The sequence below is a fragment of the Sceloporus undulatus genome, chromosome 3, assembly GCF_019175285.1.
Source record: "Sceloporus undulatus isolate JIND9_A2432 ecotype Alabama chromosome 3, SceUnd_v1.1, whole genome shotgun sequence".
Lineage (NCBI taxonomy): Eukaryota > Metazoa > Chordata > Lepidosauria > Squamata > Phrynosomatidae > Sceloporus > Sceloporus undulatus.
The window spans coordinates 31,433,546-31,452,413 of NC_056524.1; the positions used below are offsets into that span (position 1 = coordinate 31,433,546).

General features: G+C 42.3%; 1 protein-coding gene across 7 annotated transcripts in view; it reads right to left on the bottom strand.

The window, feature by feature from the left end:
- LNX2 (ligand of numb-protein X 2) overlaps window positions 1–18,868 on the bottom strand; it is a 126,555-nt gene that overhangs the window by 25,570 nt on the left and 82,117 nt on the right. For all 7 annotated transcript variants that reach the window (XM_042460401.1, XM_042460402.1, XM_042460407.1 and 4 more), the window contains 4 exons: window positions 11,650–12,145; window positions 6,736–6,983; window positions 2,435–2,634; window positions 359–727 (listed from right to left, as the gene is read on the bottom strand). In XM_042460401.1, coding sequence (XP_042316335.1) covers window positions 359–727; window positions 2,435–2,634; window positions 6,736–6,983; window positions 11,650–12,044 — 1,212 coding nt within the window. In that variant the 5' untranslated portion in view covers window positions 12,045–12,145. The remainder of the gene's footprint in view (window positions 1–358; window positions 728–2,434; window positions 2,635–6,735; window positions 6,984–11,649; window positions 12,146–18,868) is intronic.

The following is an 18,868-nucleotide window of genomic DNA, read 5'->3' on the forward strand; positions in this document are numbered from 1 at the left end:
ATGGTGTAGGAACCTATCTCTGTTCTTTCCATGATACCTCTGCCTCTAGCAGTAATTTTTTTTGTTAAAGAACTAACACCCAGGAACATATGTACTTGTTAACCAAGGAGTACCTGGATGGCATGGATATTCCAGTAACAAAGGAAAGGTCTATCCTTAAAGGTGATCTGCACTTTTTGCTGTCTTTTTCAATATTCTGGAGAATCTGTAGGACCCTTTGGAGATGGAAGATGGGTATGCACTGTCTGTGTTGGGTTTGAGGGGACAATGCAGTCTCCAAATACTGAAAAGCTGCCTATCTCTGTAATAGATGAATGTGACTTCATTCCTGTTCAATAGGATTCAGCATGAACCTTACCTGGATAATTTGAGCAGCCAGTTCAGGTGTGCCATGTTTCAGGTCATGTCCATTGATGGCTAACACCTTGTCATTGCTACACAGTCTGCCATCTTGAGCAGCCAAGCCTCCTTCTAAAAGGTCAAGGATAAATACTCCTGGCTCGTCTGTTCGGCGCACCAACTTAATGCCAAGTTGCTCATTGGAATCTCGTTTGTGCAAGGTTACGTGGAAACTCTCCTCTCGTTGGGGAGGGCTGTCACTGTGGTTATGAGTTCGGCTCCCAAAGCGTCTCTCCCGGAGCACGGTAAGGTGTAGCACTGCACAAGGCTGGGAAAGGATGGCTCTGGCATGGTTGTGGGAAACATTGCTGATATCAAAGTTATTGACCTGGGGTGGGGAGAAAAGAGAAAGTCATGTGGAACCAGCAAAAAAATGTTGCTGTATGGAGAACTATGGCCAACCATTCCATTTGCCCTCTTTCCCCCTATTCCCACCCAACTCCTGCCCACCATTGCCGCTGAGCATGCTGAGCCCTCACTGAGCTCTTGGCGGGGGCTTGGACCCAATTAGCGGTTTCTCCTAGATATATTTTTACTTCTGCAACCACTGTGGCTGCCTATTCTTAACCTGTTCTTTCCTCTATTCAATATGAGGGATGCCATTTTGGGGGGGGGGGGAAGATAAAAATGACAATCTAAATCTGGGGAATTGGTCTACTATTAGCATATAAAATTCATACATTCATACATTGCTCTTCATCATCAGTTTGGAAAAGTTTAACTTTTAAAACTACAGCTCCACTTACCCAAGCTGTTAGGTATTCTGGGAGCTGTAGTCCAAAAAATAGGAAGAAGAAAAAGAAAGAAAGAAAGAAAGAAAGAAAGAAAGAAAACTTGTTCAAGCTCTGTACTGTGTTTCCTTATGAAAATGAAGCCAAAAGTATTGACCGTTTTCGGCAAACATTTTCATGAAGCCTCAGCACACAAGACATCTTTTGTCCCTGCTGCTCTCTACCTCTACTCAAGGGAAGCTTGCCCGCAAAAAAGAAAAAAAGGGGGAGGCAGCAGAGATGGAGGCACTTGCAGGACCTGGATCCACATAGACCTGCTTTGCAACTTCACAGCAGGCTACCAGCAGAGTGTGTTTGTTCCAAGTTATAATCCAAAAATGGAACTTTTCTAAGCTCTACTCATCCTGAAAGGTACAGTCCATTCTTACTTAAAGATTTCAAATCCTCACAAGAAACGAATAACAAATGTCAACATAACCGTTTTGGGGGGGGGGTTGTTGAGATACAGCAATCCTGGGCTACTATGGGGGTCTGATGGACCCTCTGGGAGCTACAGAAACTGCCAAAAAGTCAAAGGCAAGAAACATAGAAGTGGCTAGTGGTCCATTTATTGTGAAAAGAGGCTTTATGTGCTAAATGATGCAGGGAAGCCCTGCAACCTGTTTAAAAAATGAATTGAGGCTCCTCGGAGACTTCCCAAAGAGGCAATCCATCCTTTTGTTTTGGCCAGAAGAACAATCTGATGGCTTCAAGGTTCACAAAAACAGCACTGAGAGACACATGGGGTCTGTGCCCACCCTTGAGATAAAAGGAGATAAGAAATGTACACTGAGTGTGTTTGTGTATGGTGGAGCCAACAGAAAGCTATAGAAATGATAAAAAGCAATACACACCATTGTGCACTGTGAATTATGCTAATGTCTTATTGCAAAATAATCCCACAGGACATTGTGAGCTACAAGGAACCTTCCAGCAAGCCTTTAACATGATTCAGAAGAGGAAGACAGACATTCGGTCTGACTTCCCCTGTTTAGAAACAATGCAATGGAACCAAAACAGTGATGGGAAGCAAAATCCCAAGAGCCATGTAAATCAGTGGCATCAACAGTGAAACAGCAGCAAATCCTCCTTGGTCTGAATAATAATATTTTTCCCCCCAACCTGAAGCTGCTATGCTAACATTTGCCCAGAAACAGTGGCTTCGAAGTGGCTGCCAGGAAATGACGACTCCCTCCTGGCCACATTTCCTACCCCTCCAGGCACTGCACATGCAAGCCAAGATGAATATATAATTACATACGTACTTGAAGTATTTGATCTCCTGCAAGGAGCCGTCCATCTCTGGCAATAATCCCATCTCGATAAACCTCCTGAATAACAATGTTGATCAAAGGTGTTTCATTGCCACCCACAATGCTAATTCCCAGCTCGATATAAGGATTGGACCGGTGGATTTCAATGGTTGTGATCTCGCCTTCTGGCAAACTTGGCGGGTGATGGATTGCTGCCCAGTTTGGAACAAAAAACACAGAATATGTACACCTAAATAGATTTCCCCATTACAAACAGAGGGAAGTGTCAGACAAGCAACAAAAGGACACCTGACATACTGTGATGCAAATAAATTAAACTGAGCCTGCATATCTTGTAACCTGCCAAGGGAAATGCAGAATGCTAGGCTCACAAATAATAAGTCCACTCCTTTTGCAGTTCTCAAGCTCCGATGGACTACCAGCAAATTGGAAAAGTTAATTTTTTGGACTTCAACATCCAGAATCCCTCAGCTGTTGTTGTGTGCCTTCAAGTCATTTCTGACTAAGGTGACTCTTTTATGGGGTTCCTTAGTGAGATTTGTTCTGAGATGGTTTGCTATGGCCTTCCTTTCAGGTCAAGAAACTGATCTGTCCAAGGTCAATAAGCAGGGATTTGAACCCAGGAATCCCAGAGACCTAGTCCAACACTCAAACCACTGCAACGCACTGTTGCTTCTGAATCCCTTGTCTATAAATCACATAAATACTGCACTACAGTGTTACAGAACTATTATTCCACTTTTATTGCTATGCCTGCCTCCTGTGGCATTCTGGGATTTGTAGTTCAAGGTCCAATAGTTCTCTGGCTGAGAATTTTAAATGCCCATCATTAAACTGCAAATCCCAGGATTCCACAGGAAACAGCTGTAGCACTATAACAGCATAGTGCTGTATTACCTAAGTCAGTGGTGGCAAACCACTGGCACGCGTGCCAGAGGTGGCACTCAGAGCCCTCTCTGTGGGCACATGCACCATCATCCCAACACAGAGTTCACTAGAGTTTGTCACTAGAAATCCAAAGGGACGCGACACTTTGCAATAAATGAGTGGGTTTTGGGTTGCAGTTTGGGCACTCAGGCGGGATACAGACGGGCAGGGGAAGACGTCTTGGAGGTGTATTCTGCTGAATATGGAGCCTCCAGACCGCCCGCCCTGGGGGCGTGGCTAAGGTGTATGGGGCTTCCACATGGGGGGCAGTGAAGACGCCTCACTTGGGGCCATTTCTGACCCGCAGTTTCCATACCGCCACTTCGCAGGATGCTGCAAAGAGAGAGGCAGCTTCCTCACGGGCGGCCAAAAACGGGGCTTTTTTTTTTCTTTTGCCGACTGGCGGATGTGCAGCTGCGGCGCTCAGCACAGGCGGCAGAAAGCCTATGTGCACATTTAAAGCACCCAAGCCTCTTTAAACTCCCCCCCCCCGCCCTGCCCAAGAACAATGGTGGTCTCCTGCCAGCTGGTGATCAGCTGGTGTTGGCATCCTTGTCCTCTTGCATGTTGCTAGTGTCACCAGCATCATGGATGCCTCCTCTCCTTTGGTCCCCGCGCTCTTGCTGAATCTGCAATGCACAGCCACAGCTGTCGCCGCTGCCACCGCTGTCCCCCTGCCATCCCCCATCACCTCCCTTGTACATATGTAAACATTTAAAGTTTTAGCGTTTTTTTATTGTTAGGTGAAAATGGCGCAGGAATGTGTGTAGGGGTTCACTTTAAATTCCAAACTTTCCACAATTCTAGCAGCGCATGCGTACATGTTGCTCTAGGGTTAGGGTTAGGGTTACGAGTCTTAAAATGCGCTGCAGCTGTGCTGCAGCTTTCACACCTGCATGGCATCTGACGCTGCAATTAAAGCCTGACTGCAAACTGCGCATGTTCCAGGACCCCGACTCATTATGCGATGCAGCAGACACGGAGCTTTTAAATGGGCAACTTAAATTAGCGGCGTAGCAATTCTGGTGTACCGGTGCAGCAGCTTATAGACGGAGATGCGCAGCTGCGCACTATATAGAAAAGAAGCGGGGAAAAGTGGCACCTTTTTAATGCCGCTTCTTCCCGCTTGGGGCGTGCGGGCGGCGTGTTCATGGCGGCATTCAGGTAAGGGCCGTCTGAAGGCTATACCTTCATGACGTCATGAACACACCCCTTTTTGCCCGTCTGTATCCCGCCCTAGTCTCTAAAAGGTTCTCCATCACTGGCCTAAGCCTTTGTTGTTGTTATTGTTGTGTGCCTTCAAATTGTTTCTGACTTATGATGACACTAAGGTGACCCTATCCAGTGATTTTCCTGGCAAGTTTCTTCAGAGGGAGTTCGCTGTTGCCAACCTCTGAGGCTGAGAGAGTGTGACTTGCCCAAGGCCTCTCAGTGGGTTTACATGGCCAAATCGGTATTTGAATCCTGGTCTCCAAAGTCCTAGTCCAACGCTCAAACCACTACACCACATGCTTGCTCCTTGTCTAAGCCTCAGTAAGACCATAAGCAACTGACTAGCTACTGCTCTGCTGTAAGCGCCTTTGGGACAGCCTTGTCTATGGGCCTCCAGACAGCATTGGACTATGACTCCCATCAGTTCCAGCATGATCAGCCGATGGTGAGGAATGATGGGAGTTGCAGCCCATTGAGATCAAGAGGGCTTCAAGCTGCCCATTCTTCTGCCCCAGTTTTTAAAGTTTTGGGGGGGCAGGACTGGGGGGAAGGGCTACAAAAACAGCCCCACCAGCCACATGCAACCACAGATTACACTTTGTTCAACCCTGTGCTACATCGAGGAAATAAAAGCAAAACAAATGCTGCAGTATTCTTGGATTATGTAAGCAAGCCTAGGAGAATGAGATGGCTGAATGCCAGAAGGCATTTCTCCAACTTGGTACCTCTTGGTAACCATGATATAGGCAGGAGAACAAGCCTGTGCTTCAGGAATAGGCTTCATGAGTCATGTGGAACATAAACACACATATACACCATGTGAAAATGCTCCTTGTTGCATGATCCTCAAGCAGCAGTTAAAAAGCTGAAGCCCTGCAGATTTCATATGGCTCCCTACCAGGCTAACATCTGAAATGTTAGCATTATGTCATTGACATAACAACTGTTTTATTTTTAGAAGACGTGGGTTCATAAACCCCATAGGGTGCTCCTGCAGAAGTTATATGTCTTGACCAGAGCTTGTGAAAACGTCTCTTTTTGACTAAAACACCCAAAATCCCCCAGCCAGCATGAGGACTGGCCACTGGGGTGCAGAATATATGTCCCTCCAGATATTTTGGACTACAGTTCCCACCATTCCTCACTAGAGGCTAGCTAGAGGCTGTTGGGTATTGCACTCCAACAATACCTGGAGGGCTACTTGCTCCCTAGCTCTGTTCCACGCTTTGGCCACACTATCTGGGGGACTGTGGGAACTGAAGTCCAAAAAAGGGATCTTTTCCAAGCTTTTCTTGTGGACCAACTTTCCTTCCTGATCATTACTGAGCTCAGTGACCAATGTTGGACTTAGTAAGCTGATTAAACAGACTATTAATAAAAATGGTTATTTGAACTGCTTAATACAGTGTGTAAATTAATCAGGCAGATCTTTTTAAAGAGCCTTTTAATTTTATATTTTAAATAAAAGTACCTACCAATCTATGGTTGGCATCAGAGCTTAGAAAATTACCTTTTAAAAGTAATTATTTACATTTATAGTTGCAAAGCCTGCAAAGATAGTTACTGATTTAGTTATAATATTTAAATAAAACCAATCCTTTACTTTCCTGTTTCTGAAAAGTCACTATTGCCTGTGGTATAAAACATCCTCCTCCTATCCACCTTGTTGTGACCTCGATACCCACAACAGAGTACAAGGTATCAACACAAAATACAGCATGTGAAGGAAGTGATATTCCTCTTCCATTATTCAGTGAAGTCACAGCATAACTACAGAAATATCAAAACAGTTACAGTTAGACTACAGAAGGAGTGAAGCTATTCATCATTAAGTTATCACAGTAATGTAGCGTAGCTAGATTTTTGTTGTTTGGGGAAGAATTAATGTTATTTAAATAGATCTGGGTGTTTTTTTTAAAATAGCCATTTTTCAAGCCTTAACTACTTCACAAGGTTGTTATGAGGCAATGAGATAAATGAATTTATTATGAGCTAGTGAGAAAAAAGTTTAAAAATGAAACAAGTAGATGGAAAAAGCAATGGCTTGTCTGCATGCAAGAATGAAATCTGTCTTTAAGACTGCCTAGCTTCTTTTTTAGAAAGATTTAATGAAGGCAGATCACACAAGTTGTCAAGAGAGAAACCAAACATACTGTCAGCTCCTGTGCTCTCCTCAAAGGCAGGGTTATCAAGGCCAGATTCATCTGTCCACACTGGAACAGTTGCTGATGAAATGTTCTGCTCCACTGGTGCTGTTCCTGTCCCGGCATTCTCTGCATCCGGAGACTGGGAACCTGGGCGATCGATCACACTGCTCTCATTTTCACTCTCAGTGTCTGTCTGCAGTTTGCTGGTTTTTCTTCTCTCCAAGGCCGCTCTTCGATGGGAAGCCCCAGGACACCTGGGGATGAAATAGTACTACTGTATGTCTTTACAAAAACGGGGAACTTCATAAGGTGCCTGAACAAAATTCAAATTTCCTTATGTATTAATGGCATTACTGAGTGTAGTTTTTCCCAACAGAGTGCCCACCAGATATTTCAGACTGCAACATTTGTCATCCCTCTCAACTCACTAGGCTGGCCTTGCTTGAAGGGAGTCCAAAACATCTGCCAGACATTAGCGTGGGGAAGGCTGATAGTGTCTTGTTATTATACTGACAATTTCACTGAAAACCAGACAATGAAACACCCTCCAACCTGAGCTCTTTACCAAATACTGTGCTCATTGGTATCTGCCGGGATTTAGTTCCAAGCCCTTCCATGGATACCAAAATCCATGGATGCCCAAGTTCTGTTATATATAATGGTGTAGTAAAATGGTGTCTCTTAAAGAAAATGGCAAAATCATTTGCTTTGGGGACTTTTGGGACGTTGGTGAAATATTTTCAAGCTGTGGATGGTGAAATCCATGGAGGCAGAATCTGTCCATACAGAGGGCTGAGCATACTAACAGTCTTATCTTGAGTGATGGATAGGGACATTAAAAAAAATCACTGTTGCCAAGCTTTTGGTCAAGACATCTTGGCATGGTGAGACAGTCTGTTGAGGATTGAGCATCTCCCTTGGAAGATCTTGTTTCCAGGGTGAACCCAAACACCATGTGCTATTTTGGCTACCACTGCCTAACCTGCTCTGAAGTCACAGAGCCAGGTACTAAATGTCGAGAGACATCCCTGAGTCTACAAATATCTTTTGTTTAACAAAACAATGGGCTCTTCCAGAGTGATCTAAAGAAGTGTATGCTCTTAATAAGATCTTCATTTTTCCTGGGTATTGCTAGATGCTATCACCCCGAGTTCTTCCTTGTCTGTGGGCCCTTTTGTGGGATGGTAACTGCTGGACATAATCTCAAAAGGTGCTACAAGATCTCTTTGCATACTACTGAAAATAGTGATTTATCTGACCCTCACTAGAAGATTTTTAACTGGGAGTGTGGTTTGCTGAGACTGGGGTATGTTCCTCAGTTTTTGATTCTTGGATACACAGTACATCAGTGGAATAGTGAAATGGCTTTTCAGTGTAAAAGAAGTATTTCACTAGTTTTTTGTGGGTTTTTCAGGCTATGTGGCCGTGTTCTAGAAGAGTTTCTTCCTGATGTTTCACTAGCATCTGTGGCTGGCATCTTCAGAGAATACTTGGATGGAAAGGAGTTGAGTATATATATTGTGTGACCTGGAAAGGCAGGAGTGATTTGCATGTGTATTGTTCTGTTGCTATTGGCAGGCCTCAGGGTGGGAGGGTCTGCAAAAGAGGATTAGTGTCTGCTTGATAGTGCTCATTGTCTGCTGGGACGTTTCTCATTTGCATTTGTTGAGTCTTTATCTTGCTATTTTTCAGGACTGATAGCCAAACATTGTTTACTTTAAGGGTTTCCTCTTTCCTGTTGAAATTGTCTAGGTGTTTGTGGATTTCAATGGCTTCCCTGTGCACCCTGACATGGTAGTGGTTGGCATGGTCCAGAATTCAGTGTCTTCAAACAGTATTTTATGACCAGTCACACAATATATATACCCAACTCCTTTCCAGGCAAGCATTCTCTGAAGATGCCAGCCACAGATGTTGGCGAAACATCAGGAAGAAACTCTTCTAGAACATGGCCATACAGCCTGAAAAACCCACATAAAACTATGGATGCTGGTCATCAAAGCCTTCGATTTCACATTAGTATTTCACTGTTTCATTGTTGCAGTGATGCATTATTGTGCTATAACACATAATTTAAAAAAAAGAAGGAAAAAGGGGGAAGAAGATTAAAGAATGGCCATTACTTTTCTCACTATTTACTTTGAAACCGGCCACCCTACAAACACCTCCACCTATGTCATGATATTCATCTTTGGAGGAGTGGCCAAAAATGCAGCATGAATCCGATACGTCTCTGGGTTTTTAAAAAAAACAAAACAAAAAACTAGAAGGTGTGCATAAAAAGTTTCTGATGTTGCTGGGAATTGCCAATAAATAATCTGGGGTAACAACAATGTCACTTGCATTCTTTTTAAAAACCCAGAATTCTAGTTACAAATACCAGAATCTCTAGCAGCATTTGCCCTGTCTGCTTCTACCCTATAATAACACAATAAAAAACCCCACCAAAAACAGAAAAATTGTGGATTATGAGATGTTCATGTTGTCCATGGGGGCAGGGAACACAGAGTCCTTCATATGTGGCTAGACTCCCATCGGTCTCTCCTTAGCCTAGCCAATGGTAAGGAATGATGGAAAGTGTAGTCCAAAACATCTGTATGGACACATGTTCTGTACCCATGTCTTAGAAGCATCGTTAATGAGAATCTTAAGAAATTTTGGTACTAAGTAAAATATGGAAGGGGAGGGACTCAACCTAGGATGAAAAATAATGTATTATATTCAATTGCCTTGGACTCTGGTGTTAATGAAGCCAGTGGGGTTTATGTTCAGTTAATGTAGCCTGCATCCAACCCACTGAATGCTAAAGTCTTCAAACAGAACGGACTAGACAGGTCCAAATCCTTTCCATCAACCAGGAAGATAAGTAAACCACCAGCAGGGCTATAGTTCACAGTATATGGAGTCTGAAATGATTGAATGCACCTGGCCAGCTGTACACGCTCCCCTGTACAACATATAAATTATTCTGTGAAATCTCAACATTTGGAGAACATTTTTATTGTATACTGGCCCACTACTCTTACTGTTTGATTTTTTAATTGTTTTTCTGAAACAGCGGCAAATAAAAGCAATCACCTTTAGATAAATAATGGTAATACCTAGTTCCATAAATGACTTTTGGCAAAGCCCAGTGCAGAAAGGTTTCTAAAGTATCACGCACTAGGGAATTAAAAGTCCATCCCAAACTAGTGGCGTTTTATTACAGATGAACTGGAAGTATTTCTTGAGGTTTGAGGCTCTCAAGGGAATCTGCTGAACCTGAAAATCTGATAAACCAAGGGGATGCTAATGAGGCAAAAGGGTAATATTGGAGGTGCAATTAGTGACCAGGAAATAATTACATTTGTGCCTCATTCTTCTAATCTCCTTGTTAAACTGGCTTGCAGATTTGCCACACACTCCAGAATTGCCTCAGGGATACATTGACATTCTATTCAGCTTTTATGCTTAATTGAAGGCAATTATTTTGTCAATGGAAACTATCAAGTCTGAGTTTGAAAATCTACAATGTCAAGGCCAAGTGGGTCTGTTCAGTTCTGTAAAGTTCGTGATAATAGAAGGTGTAGGGCTTGGACCTGGGAGATGGAACTTTATCCCAGCCACACTATGGTAACATTGACCAATCAATATTTTTCAGCAATGGTCATATCCTATGGAATCCTGGGGTTTGTAGTTTGGTGAGGCACTAGAATGCTCTGGCTGAGAATTCTAAACTCTAAACTGCTAATCCCATGATTCCACTGAATGGAACCATGGCAATTAAAGTGGAATCACAATGTAATAATTGTGTTATGTGAAAGGGCCCTAGGAACTCCCTTAGTTCCTGTGGGACTGGCTGAACACCTGAAAAAGTACTTGTATGTGTGTAATCACTTATATGTGTGTAATCACCAAGATGATTCTGCCATTTCATTTTGAGCAGAGGACTACATTGCAACATTTGGCAAAACCCAAAAATCCAATGAAATACTACGTTCCACCCTGCACATTAGTATATGAGGTGCTAATTGGATCCATTTATATCAAAATACCATATATACTCAACTATAAGTCAACCTCATGTAAATGAAGAAGGCATGTTTTGGGGCCAAAATTAGGGATTTTTATATGCCCTATGGTTAAGTTGAGGGTAAAACTTAGAGGAGTATGTAACAAAGGATGTAAAGAACCAAGCAAAGAAAAACAATGCCAAAGCACTTAAAAAATTATGGCAGGCATAACTGTTTGTGCTTGCCCTAAAGGCTGGATGGAGGACAAGGAAATGACAGTAAATGGTGGCTGTGTGATGTGTGGAGGAGATGACCAGGCACAAGCCGGGACTAAGAAAATGCACCTATCTAAAATGATGTAATGACAAAGCAAAGCAAATGGCAACTGAGTTAGCAGTGATTACAGCGTTTAACTTTAATGTGATAACTTTACTGATTTTAACCCAGAAAAGCTGACAAATGGCCTGAATAGACAGGGCCAAAATAAAGCTGCTTCAGATCACTTTGGAGGTATGCAGTTTAAATGACACACACATCTTAAGAGGCCAGAAGCTGTGCCAAAGCTGCACTCCAGTGCTTCTCTGAAGATGCCAGCAGGCGAAACGTCAGGAATGAACTCTTCTAGAGCATGGACACATAGCCCCAAAAACCCACAAAAAACTATGGATGCCAGCCATGAAAGCCTTCAACTTCAGAAAGATAAAATTCCTTAACCATCCTTAAGCCATAAACATCATTAAAAAAAACAAAAACAAGGAAGGAAGGAATGGAAATAGGCTCCTTCCTCTCTCTTTTAGAATTATTGTTTTATTTAGAGGAAGGGTAGTAAAAGCTTGGTGGTGCTTCTTTTTTTCTCAAAGAGAGAAGAGTTCCTGAGATGAAAGTTATTCCAAGAAACAGCATCAGGCCTCTCACCTCCCCAGCTTACCTGTTTTTGAGGTGAGCTTCCAGGTCGCAGCGTTGCATTACCTCATCACATACTGAAGCAAAGGGACATGACACAAAGAGCTTGTCAAGCAGTTTGTGAACAAGGATGCTGGATTTTTTGCACAACTTAAAGTGGAGCCTTTTGCGATCTAAAGGGCAGAAATCCTTCTCCTGCAGAAAGTTCCGTAGGCACTTGTAGCAGAATGTGTGACCACAAGGGGTGTCTAATGGCTGTAGCAAGGGTTGAAGGCAAATATGGCAAACCAAGTCATCGTCCACATCGTTCTGATAATTGTACAAGTGGTTCTCCCTTGTCCAGTGCTGTTGCCCACATTCAAAGCACAGAGGGTTCAAGTTCTGTTCCACTGGGACCATCTCTTCATTTGTGGTGCCCATTATAAAGCAAAGCAGTGGGTCTCTCTTTTCAATGGAGAACTCATTTAGAGAGGTTTCATTTGTTCTTTATGATTTTTCTTGTTTAGGAAGGAATCATTTCTCTGAAATGTTGAGGAAAAATTAATTATTGATACAAATATTAACTGCTAATACTACATAAGATAAAAAAAATATTGTAAACAACGAAATCATCTCAGGATGAAGGAAACACTGTTTCTAGGGTGGCATATTCCACAGCTGAGCTAAACATTCAGGTGAGCAGAGAAGCAAAGGCAGGTAAAACTGCACCCCCTGTTTGGCATGGGACAAATGCTGGGGGCAGAGGAGAGCAAACTCACTGATGCTCTGTTGACTCTTTCTCCCACTAGTGAATGCCTTTTCCCTTTTGGTTTTCATGGCCGAATGTGGATTTTAACCCTGATCTCTCAGAATCCTTGTCAAACACTCAAACCACTACACCATGTTGGTTTAGTGTTACCAATCAGCAATTATGTGCTTTTTGGCCATGTGAGAACAGGTGAGATGGACAGGGAGAGCATTTAGGTTCCAAACAAAAACAATCTGTTTTTTTGACAGCACAGAATAAATGCTTCCATTGTGAAATAAACTTTAAAAGATTCCATTAATCAAACCCTGTGGTTTGAAGCTGGAGAATGCACAGGCGTATACACATAAAAGTTTGGCTCCATTTCGCTCTCTTTCAGGCTTTTTATATAAATGTTTTATTTCAGGCTTTTACGCATATGAGAAGTCAGAGGCACATGTCAAATGCTTATCCTTTTGCTAATCTCGGTAACAGGCCATTAGCAATTAGACTCTGTGTGCACCATCCTAAATGTATATGGGTTTGATGAAGCTTATTGATTATGCTTACTTATTGTTCTGTCTGCATTTTAATGTGATTGGTATGCAACATAATCTTTGATTCTTTTAAATTGCTTTTTTATTTTACCAATAGCCATTCTCAGCATATAACTGAAAGGCAGAACATAAAAAGGCAGGATACAAACAAAATCTGCTTAAATAACATTTAACTGCTTAAATAACATTTACATTTAACTCCCTAAATAAAGACCAAATACTCATAGTATCTAATAATATCATGAGAGTCAGTGAAGGTATAATACTGACCTGGCCTGGATGATCATTCCAAAGTCCCTAAACAATGGATGGAATAATTCCTTAGCACTGCTTGACAAACCACTTTTAGTGTGCTAGTGGAGTTCTGCTGGTTTTTTCAGTTGTGCAAGCAGTAGCACATTTGTTCTTGTAGTATTTTCTCATAGTAAGGCTTGCACAACCACTTATGAAAGCTATTCTTTAACTAGTAACTCTGGTTGAGTAACTGGGAGCTGCACTCGATTCCTTCCCATCCGTACATATTTTGGAGCTAAGTGTCCACAAGTGACACATTGTTGACACCTATCAGAATGACACACCTTGATATTGGCCCAGGAAATTAAGCCAGAGTCCCCTAGTTTAAGAGCAGTGGAGAACTCTGGTTTAAAATAGACCACGATCTTCAGTCCAAAGACATAATCTAACAGAGAGAAGGGCAAATGAAGAATAAACTCATTCCGGGTTTTATAAATCACTGTCTTACCAATAACCACAATTAGCAAAAAGCAGAGGCTAGGTTAAGAAAAATGAGCTCTCCACAGTCTTTCCCCTATCTCATGTATGGGAATCGCATTCCCTGGGGAATGAGGTGTTCTGGAAGTCAAAGCTAGCTGTCTGATCTTCTCCAAGTGGCTAAACACCTTCCTCATGATACCATTCCTTGGCAGTTTCTCAGCTTTTGTTCTTTTCCCCTCATTCTAAAAGACTGCTATTCCTCCCACAAAGCTTTTTTCCTGGCCCACAGATTGAAAGCGATCAATATATATTCCCATCCACAAAAAAGGAGACACAAAGGATTGCAGTAATTACAGAATCATTGCACTAATATCCCACAGAAGCAAAGTCATGCTCAAAATTCTGTAGCAAAGAGTCCTTCCATATATGTAGAAAGAAACCCCAGAGGTGCAAGCTCAGTTTAGGAAAGGAAGAGACACTAGAGATCACACTGCAAACATTAGATGGATAATGGAGCATGCCAAAGAATTTCAGAAGAAAATCAGCATGTGCTTCATTGATTACAGCAAAGTCTTTGACTGTTTAGATCAAGAAAAGCTATACGATGCTTTTAATGGAATGGGATTGTCCTTATGAAACTTTGAAGTTTATCGCACAGGCCCTAAAACGGGCCCATTGCATTACAAAACAGTGCGCAGGGGTGCATACAGAATGGGATGGGGCTAGGGATGGCATTTTATTGCACACTGGAACGCCACCACTGCCGCTGGGCATTCCAATTGTGCCCTCCCTCTGTTCCAGAGGGCACGATTTCTGAGAACTGTTCTAAAGCGTTCTCAGAAATCGCGCCCTCTGGAACGGAGGGAGGATGTGATTGGAACACCCAGCGGCAGCGTTCCAGTGTGCAGTAAAATGCCATCCCTAGCCCTATCCCGTTCCGTGCATGCCCCTGAACGCACATGTTTTGTAACACAATGGGCCCGTTTTCGGGCCTGTGTGATAAACTTCTTTGTATCTGTACTTTGCATCTGACTGTCCTGGTGGAAAATCAGTACTCAGGAAATGAGGCTGCTGTTAGAACAGAATATGGAGAAACAGAATGGTTCCCAAATAGCAAAGGGGACATACAAGTCTGCATTTTATCACTCTATTTGTTCAACTTGTATGCAGAAAATGTCACACATGGAGCAGGCTTAGACTCAGAAGAAGGAGGAGTGAAGATCGGAGGAATGAACATCAACAACCTACGATATGCAGATGACTACTAGGAGAAAACAAAAAAGGCTTGGAACCATTGGTAAAGAAAGAGGAAAAATGCTAAAGTAGGCTTAATGCTGAACATTAAGACAACAAAAATAATGACCACAGAAGATCTACATGAATTCATCTTAGATGATGAGGAAATTGAAATAGTAGAAGCCTAGGAATGAGAAGTGTAGTTATGAAAGAACTACACAAGATCCTAAAATGCAAACATATGACCCTGAACACTGTTAGCATTGCCCAAGCCATGGTATTCCCAATCACCATGTATAGATGTGAAAGCTGGACAGTGAAGAATGCAGATAGAAGGAAATCAACTCACTGAGACATGGTGCTGGAGAAGAGTGCTGAGGATACTATGGAAGGTCAAGAAGACAAACAAATGGGTCCAAGAATAGATCATGACTGAATTATCTCTAGAAGCCAGGATGACTAAACTGAAGCTGTCCTACTTTGTATACATCATGAGAAGATGACACATTAGAAAAAACAATAATACTAGGAAAGGTAGATGGCAGTATAAAGAGAGTAAGACCATGGGCAGTTAGACCTGATCAGGGAGGTCATGGGCCTGAACCTGCAGGAGCTGTGCAAAGTGACAGAGGATACTTGGAGATGTCTCACGAACAAGGGCTGCCATGAGTTGAGGTCATCTAGAAGGCAGTTAACAACAACAATGAGCTTTAAGCTAAATTATGCTAATAGTTTTTGTCCCCGCACTTTTACCCTTGGCCTCATCCAGTATTGGAATGTGTTCCCTTACAGAATTTTTTTCTGGCTTATGGGTAGAAAAAGATTCTCCACCTCTTATCCTATCTGGAGGAAATCTTTCTCTCTTTCCCTTCTCTTAACTAGGCAGTCCACTGGCTCACTATGGCTATTAATGTGTTAACAGTGGTTAGGGGAAAAGAATCAATTTTCATGTGCTGCAGCACAATAACAATACACTCTCAGCTGCAGAACAAAGAGCAAGTCATGTAGGCAGGCTACTGTTATAAATAGGTGTTATAATTAATAGCTGGCAACCAGTCTCGGCTTTTCTGGCTAATGAAGTAAAACATACAACTTAGTGAGATGCAGAAAAAGTTACTCTGATGATTAAAATGTCAGTCCTGGCCAAGTGGTTAGTATTCACATGTTAATAAGGTTGCCTCCTCTGAATATGTTCACTGGAGTTGCCATTAATAGTTGTCATTAACAAGACAAATATCTTGGGAAGACATAACAACAGGCAAGGCCTGGCAGGTCAGTAGGAGAATGCACACATTGCCTGCATAAGGAGACTCCATTCCTGGCACTAGCAGTCAAAGAGAGAAAAATCAGAAAGAGCAAAAAAGGAGAGTCAATGTGATGTAGTGATTTAAAGCTTGTTTCTGTGACTTGGGAGAGATCCTGGTTCAAGTCTCTACTGAGCTATGAGATGGGTAAGCTTTGGCCAGTTCAACTCTCTACCAGTCTGACATATCTCACAGGATTGTTGTGAGGATAAAACAGAATAGAAGAGAGACATGTACATCACTTTGAGTTCATAGAATGAACACAGTATTAACTAACAAATAAGGGGGGAAAGGCAAATTAAAAAGATTCTCAAGTAACCTGTCTGATATCTGTGGTCAGGGGTCATTTTCAGTCAGGCTAGTCTTATTTCCCTGTATAAAGGTCTTTTAGGGCCAGGGCCAGGGCCAGTCCAAGTGTTGTCTGAAGCAAAGGACAAAAATGCTGTCCTCCTCATCCCCTGCCACATCCAGATGCCAATCTGACTGGCAGTCACATTTGACTCTGGCAATGGATCAGGGTCTTTCACTGAACCCAGGCAGCTCAGCAGACTAGCTTAGAAGGCAGATCAGATAATATGAGACAAAGACAGCTCTGTTCTCCGTCAGAGGGAAAAAGTCAGGGGATGTAGGAGACATGGGGGGGGGGGGTTGATGCTGCTTTTGTGGACTAAGATAGCTATTTCATTCTGTCTAATGGCAGGGTTGGCCCTGCTAATAACTGCTGTCTTTAAATTTATTAAAGAACTGCCATTCTTAAAAGCAAATGGAAAGCAGCTCTAAAATGAATTACGATAACCAGTTCTTCACTGCTTTCACTCTGATTCTCTCTTTCCTTATGATGTACATAAAGGTAATATTGCAAGCTATGAAAAACCTATAGTAAATGAAGATAGGAAAAGTGATGCTGGATCAGACCAATAGTCTGTGTAGTCTAGCTTCCTGATTCCTCCACTGGCCAACTAGATTCCTCTTGGATAACCACAAGCAGGGCATGGCTTCAACAGCACCCTGCCACTGGTGCTCCTCAGTCACTGATACATATAGGCACACTGATACTGAAGCTAATATACAGCCATCAGGGCTAGTAGCCATCACTGATAGGTCTACCAGACTGGAGGAAAGAAGCTAAATCAAGATGGTACGGTTTTGCTGAATGGAAATGTAGCACTTGTCAAAGCTTGCAAGAAGAATACCAGAATTTCAGACTCAAGGGTGAGGGGGCTTGGAGGTATATTGAGGTTCAAACATTATGATAGAATTAACCAACAGATTAGACAGACAGACAGACAGTTTTTTTGAGAAACAGTCCCATTTGACAACCCAAATTCTGAACTGAACCATGTGTGTTTCACCTAACACTAGTTGATACATTCAGATCAGGGTTCTGAAAAATCCAAAATACATTTGGCATACTTAGCTGTCTATCAAACAGTACTGCATTTTCCCATAACCTTCTCTCACTGTGTTTGTTTTGCTGTGAGAAAATTCTAACTTCTCTCGACTGAAGATCAGACTTTGGGTATACCACATACTGCATGGACTATGATAAAAAAGAATTAAATGGTAACTGTACTTCCAGAATACCACAGTGCCTTGGGAACTCAGATTACTTTGAAGAAAAGGTAATGAAGAAAAGATACTGCTTCTAGAAAGTATTTCAGAGTAATGGTTCCTCTCTCCTGGCGATATAGTGATGTACAAACCAGCACTACCAATTCTTCTTTTTCCAAGAATTTATGGAAATCTGTTATGTGGGAAATTAAAAAGAAGATATCCACTGCTTTGCACAAAAAACAGTTCATTGCAGCTATCATCACATTTATCTAAGACTCAGATGCAAAAGGTTGCTTTGTAGAGTATGCATGCCATCAGCAGAACCATTCACTTCAAAGCAATTCCATTGAAATCAATGAAATGTAAGTGGTATGTTCCTATAAGTACATGGTGGGTGGAGTAGAAGTGGGGATCAATTACAGTTTGAAACCTAACAATGTACATTTACCAGCTAAGATGCAAAGCTATGCAATCTCTATGGCTCTTGAACATTCCAGGATGTACCAGCAACAGCATACAGTGTGCCCGTGCCATATGCGGGTGCATTATACGCGGCTTTCAAATTACACTGAAGCAACACAACAAAACAAGGAATGGCGCGCAAGGCATCAGTGCACATGCGGTGCTGCGCCACAAGAACAAGCCCCATTATATTGAATGGGGCTTGAGCATACTCATTTTTCACCTTATGCAGGTGTCTGGAATGGATCCCCTGCATAAGGTAAGGGACCGCTGTATTATCAGATTAAATATTTCAGTAAGAGTGACAGAAGATCACTTAGCAAACATTTCCATTAAGAAGCCAAGCCCTCCCTCCAGTCCATCTGCCTTGGTCCAGGCCTCGGAGGTGGAGAAGAACTGCTGGACCTGATCCCATTCCCCACCACCACTCCCTTCTCCTTTTGTGTCGTGTCTTTTTAGATTGTAAGCCTGAGGGCAGGGAACCGTCTAACTAAAAGATTTACAGCGCTTCGTAAATAAAGGTTAATAATAATAATAATAATAATAAAGGCCAACCTCAAAATCTTTTAAAAAGGCATATATTTGGAAAGACAAGCACTCTTGGTATTGCTTGATAACTGGCCTGTTTTTCACAATCAAGTAAGAGAGACCTGTTTGTTCAGGCAATGCATACAAACATTATTAATCTCATAT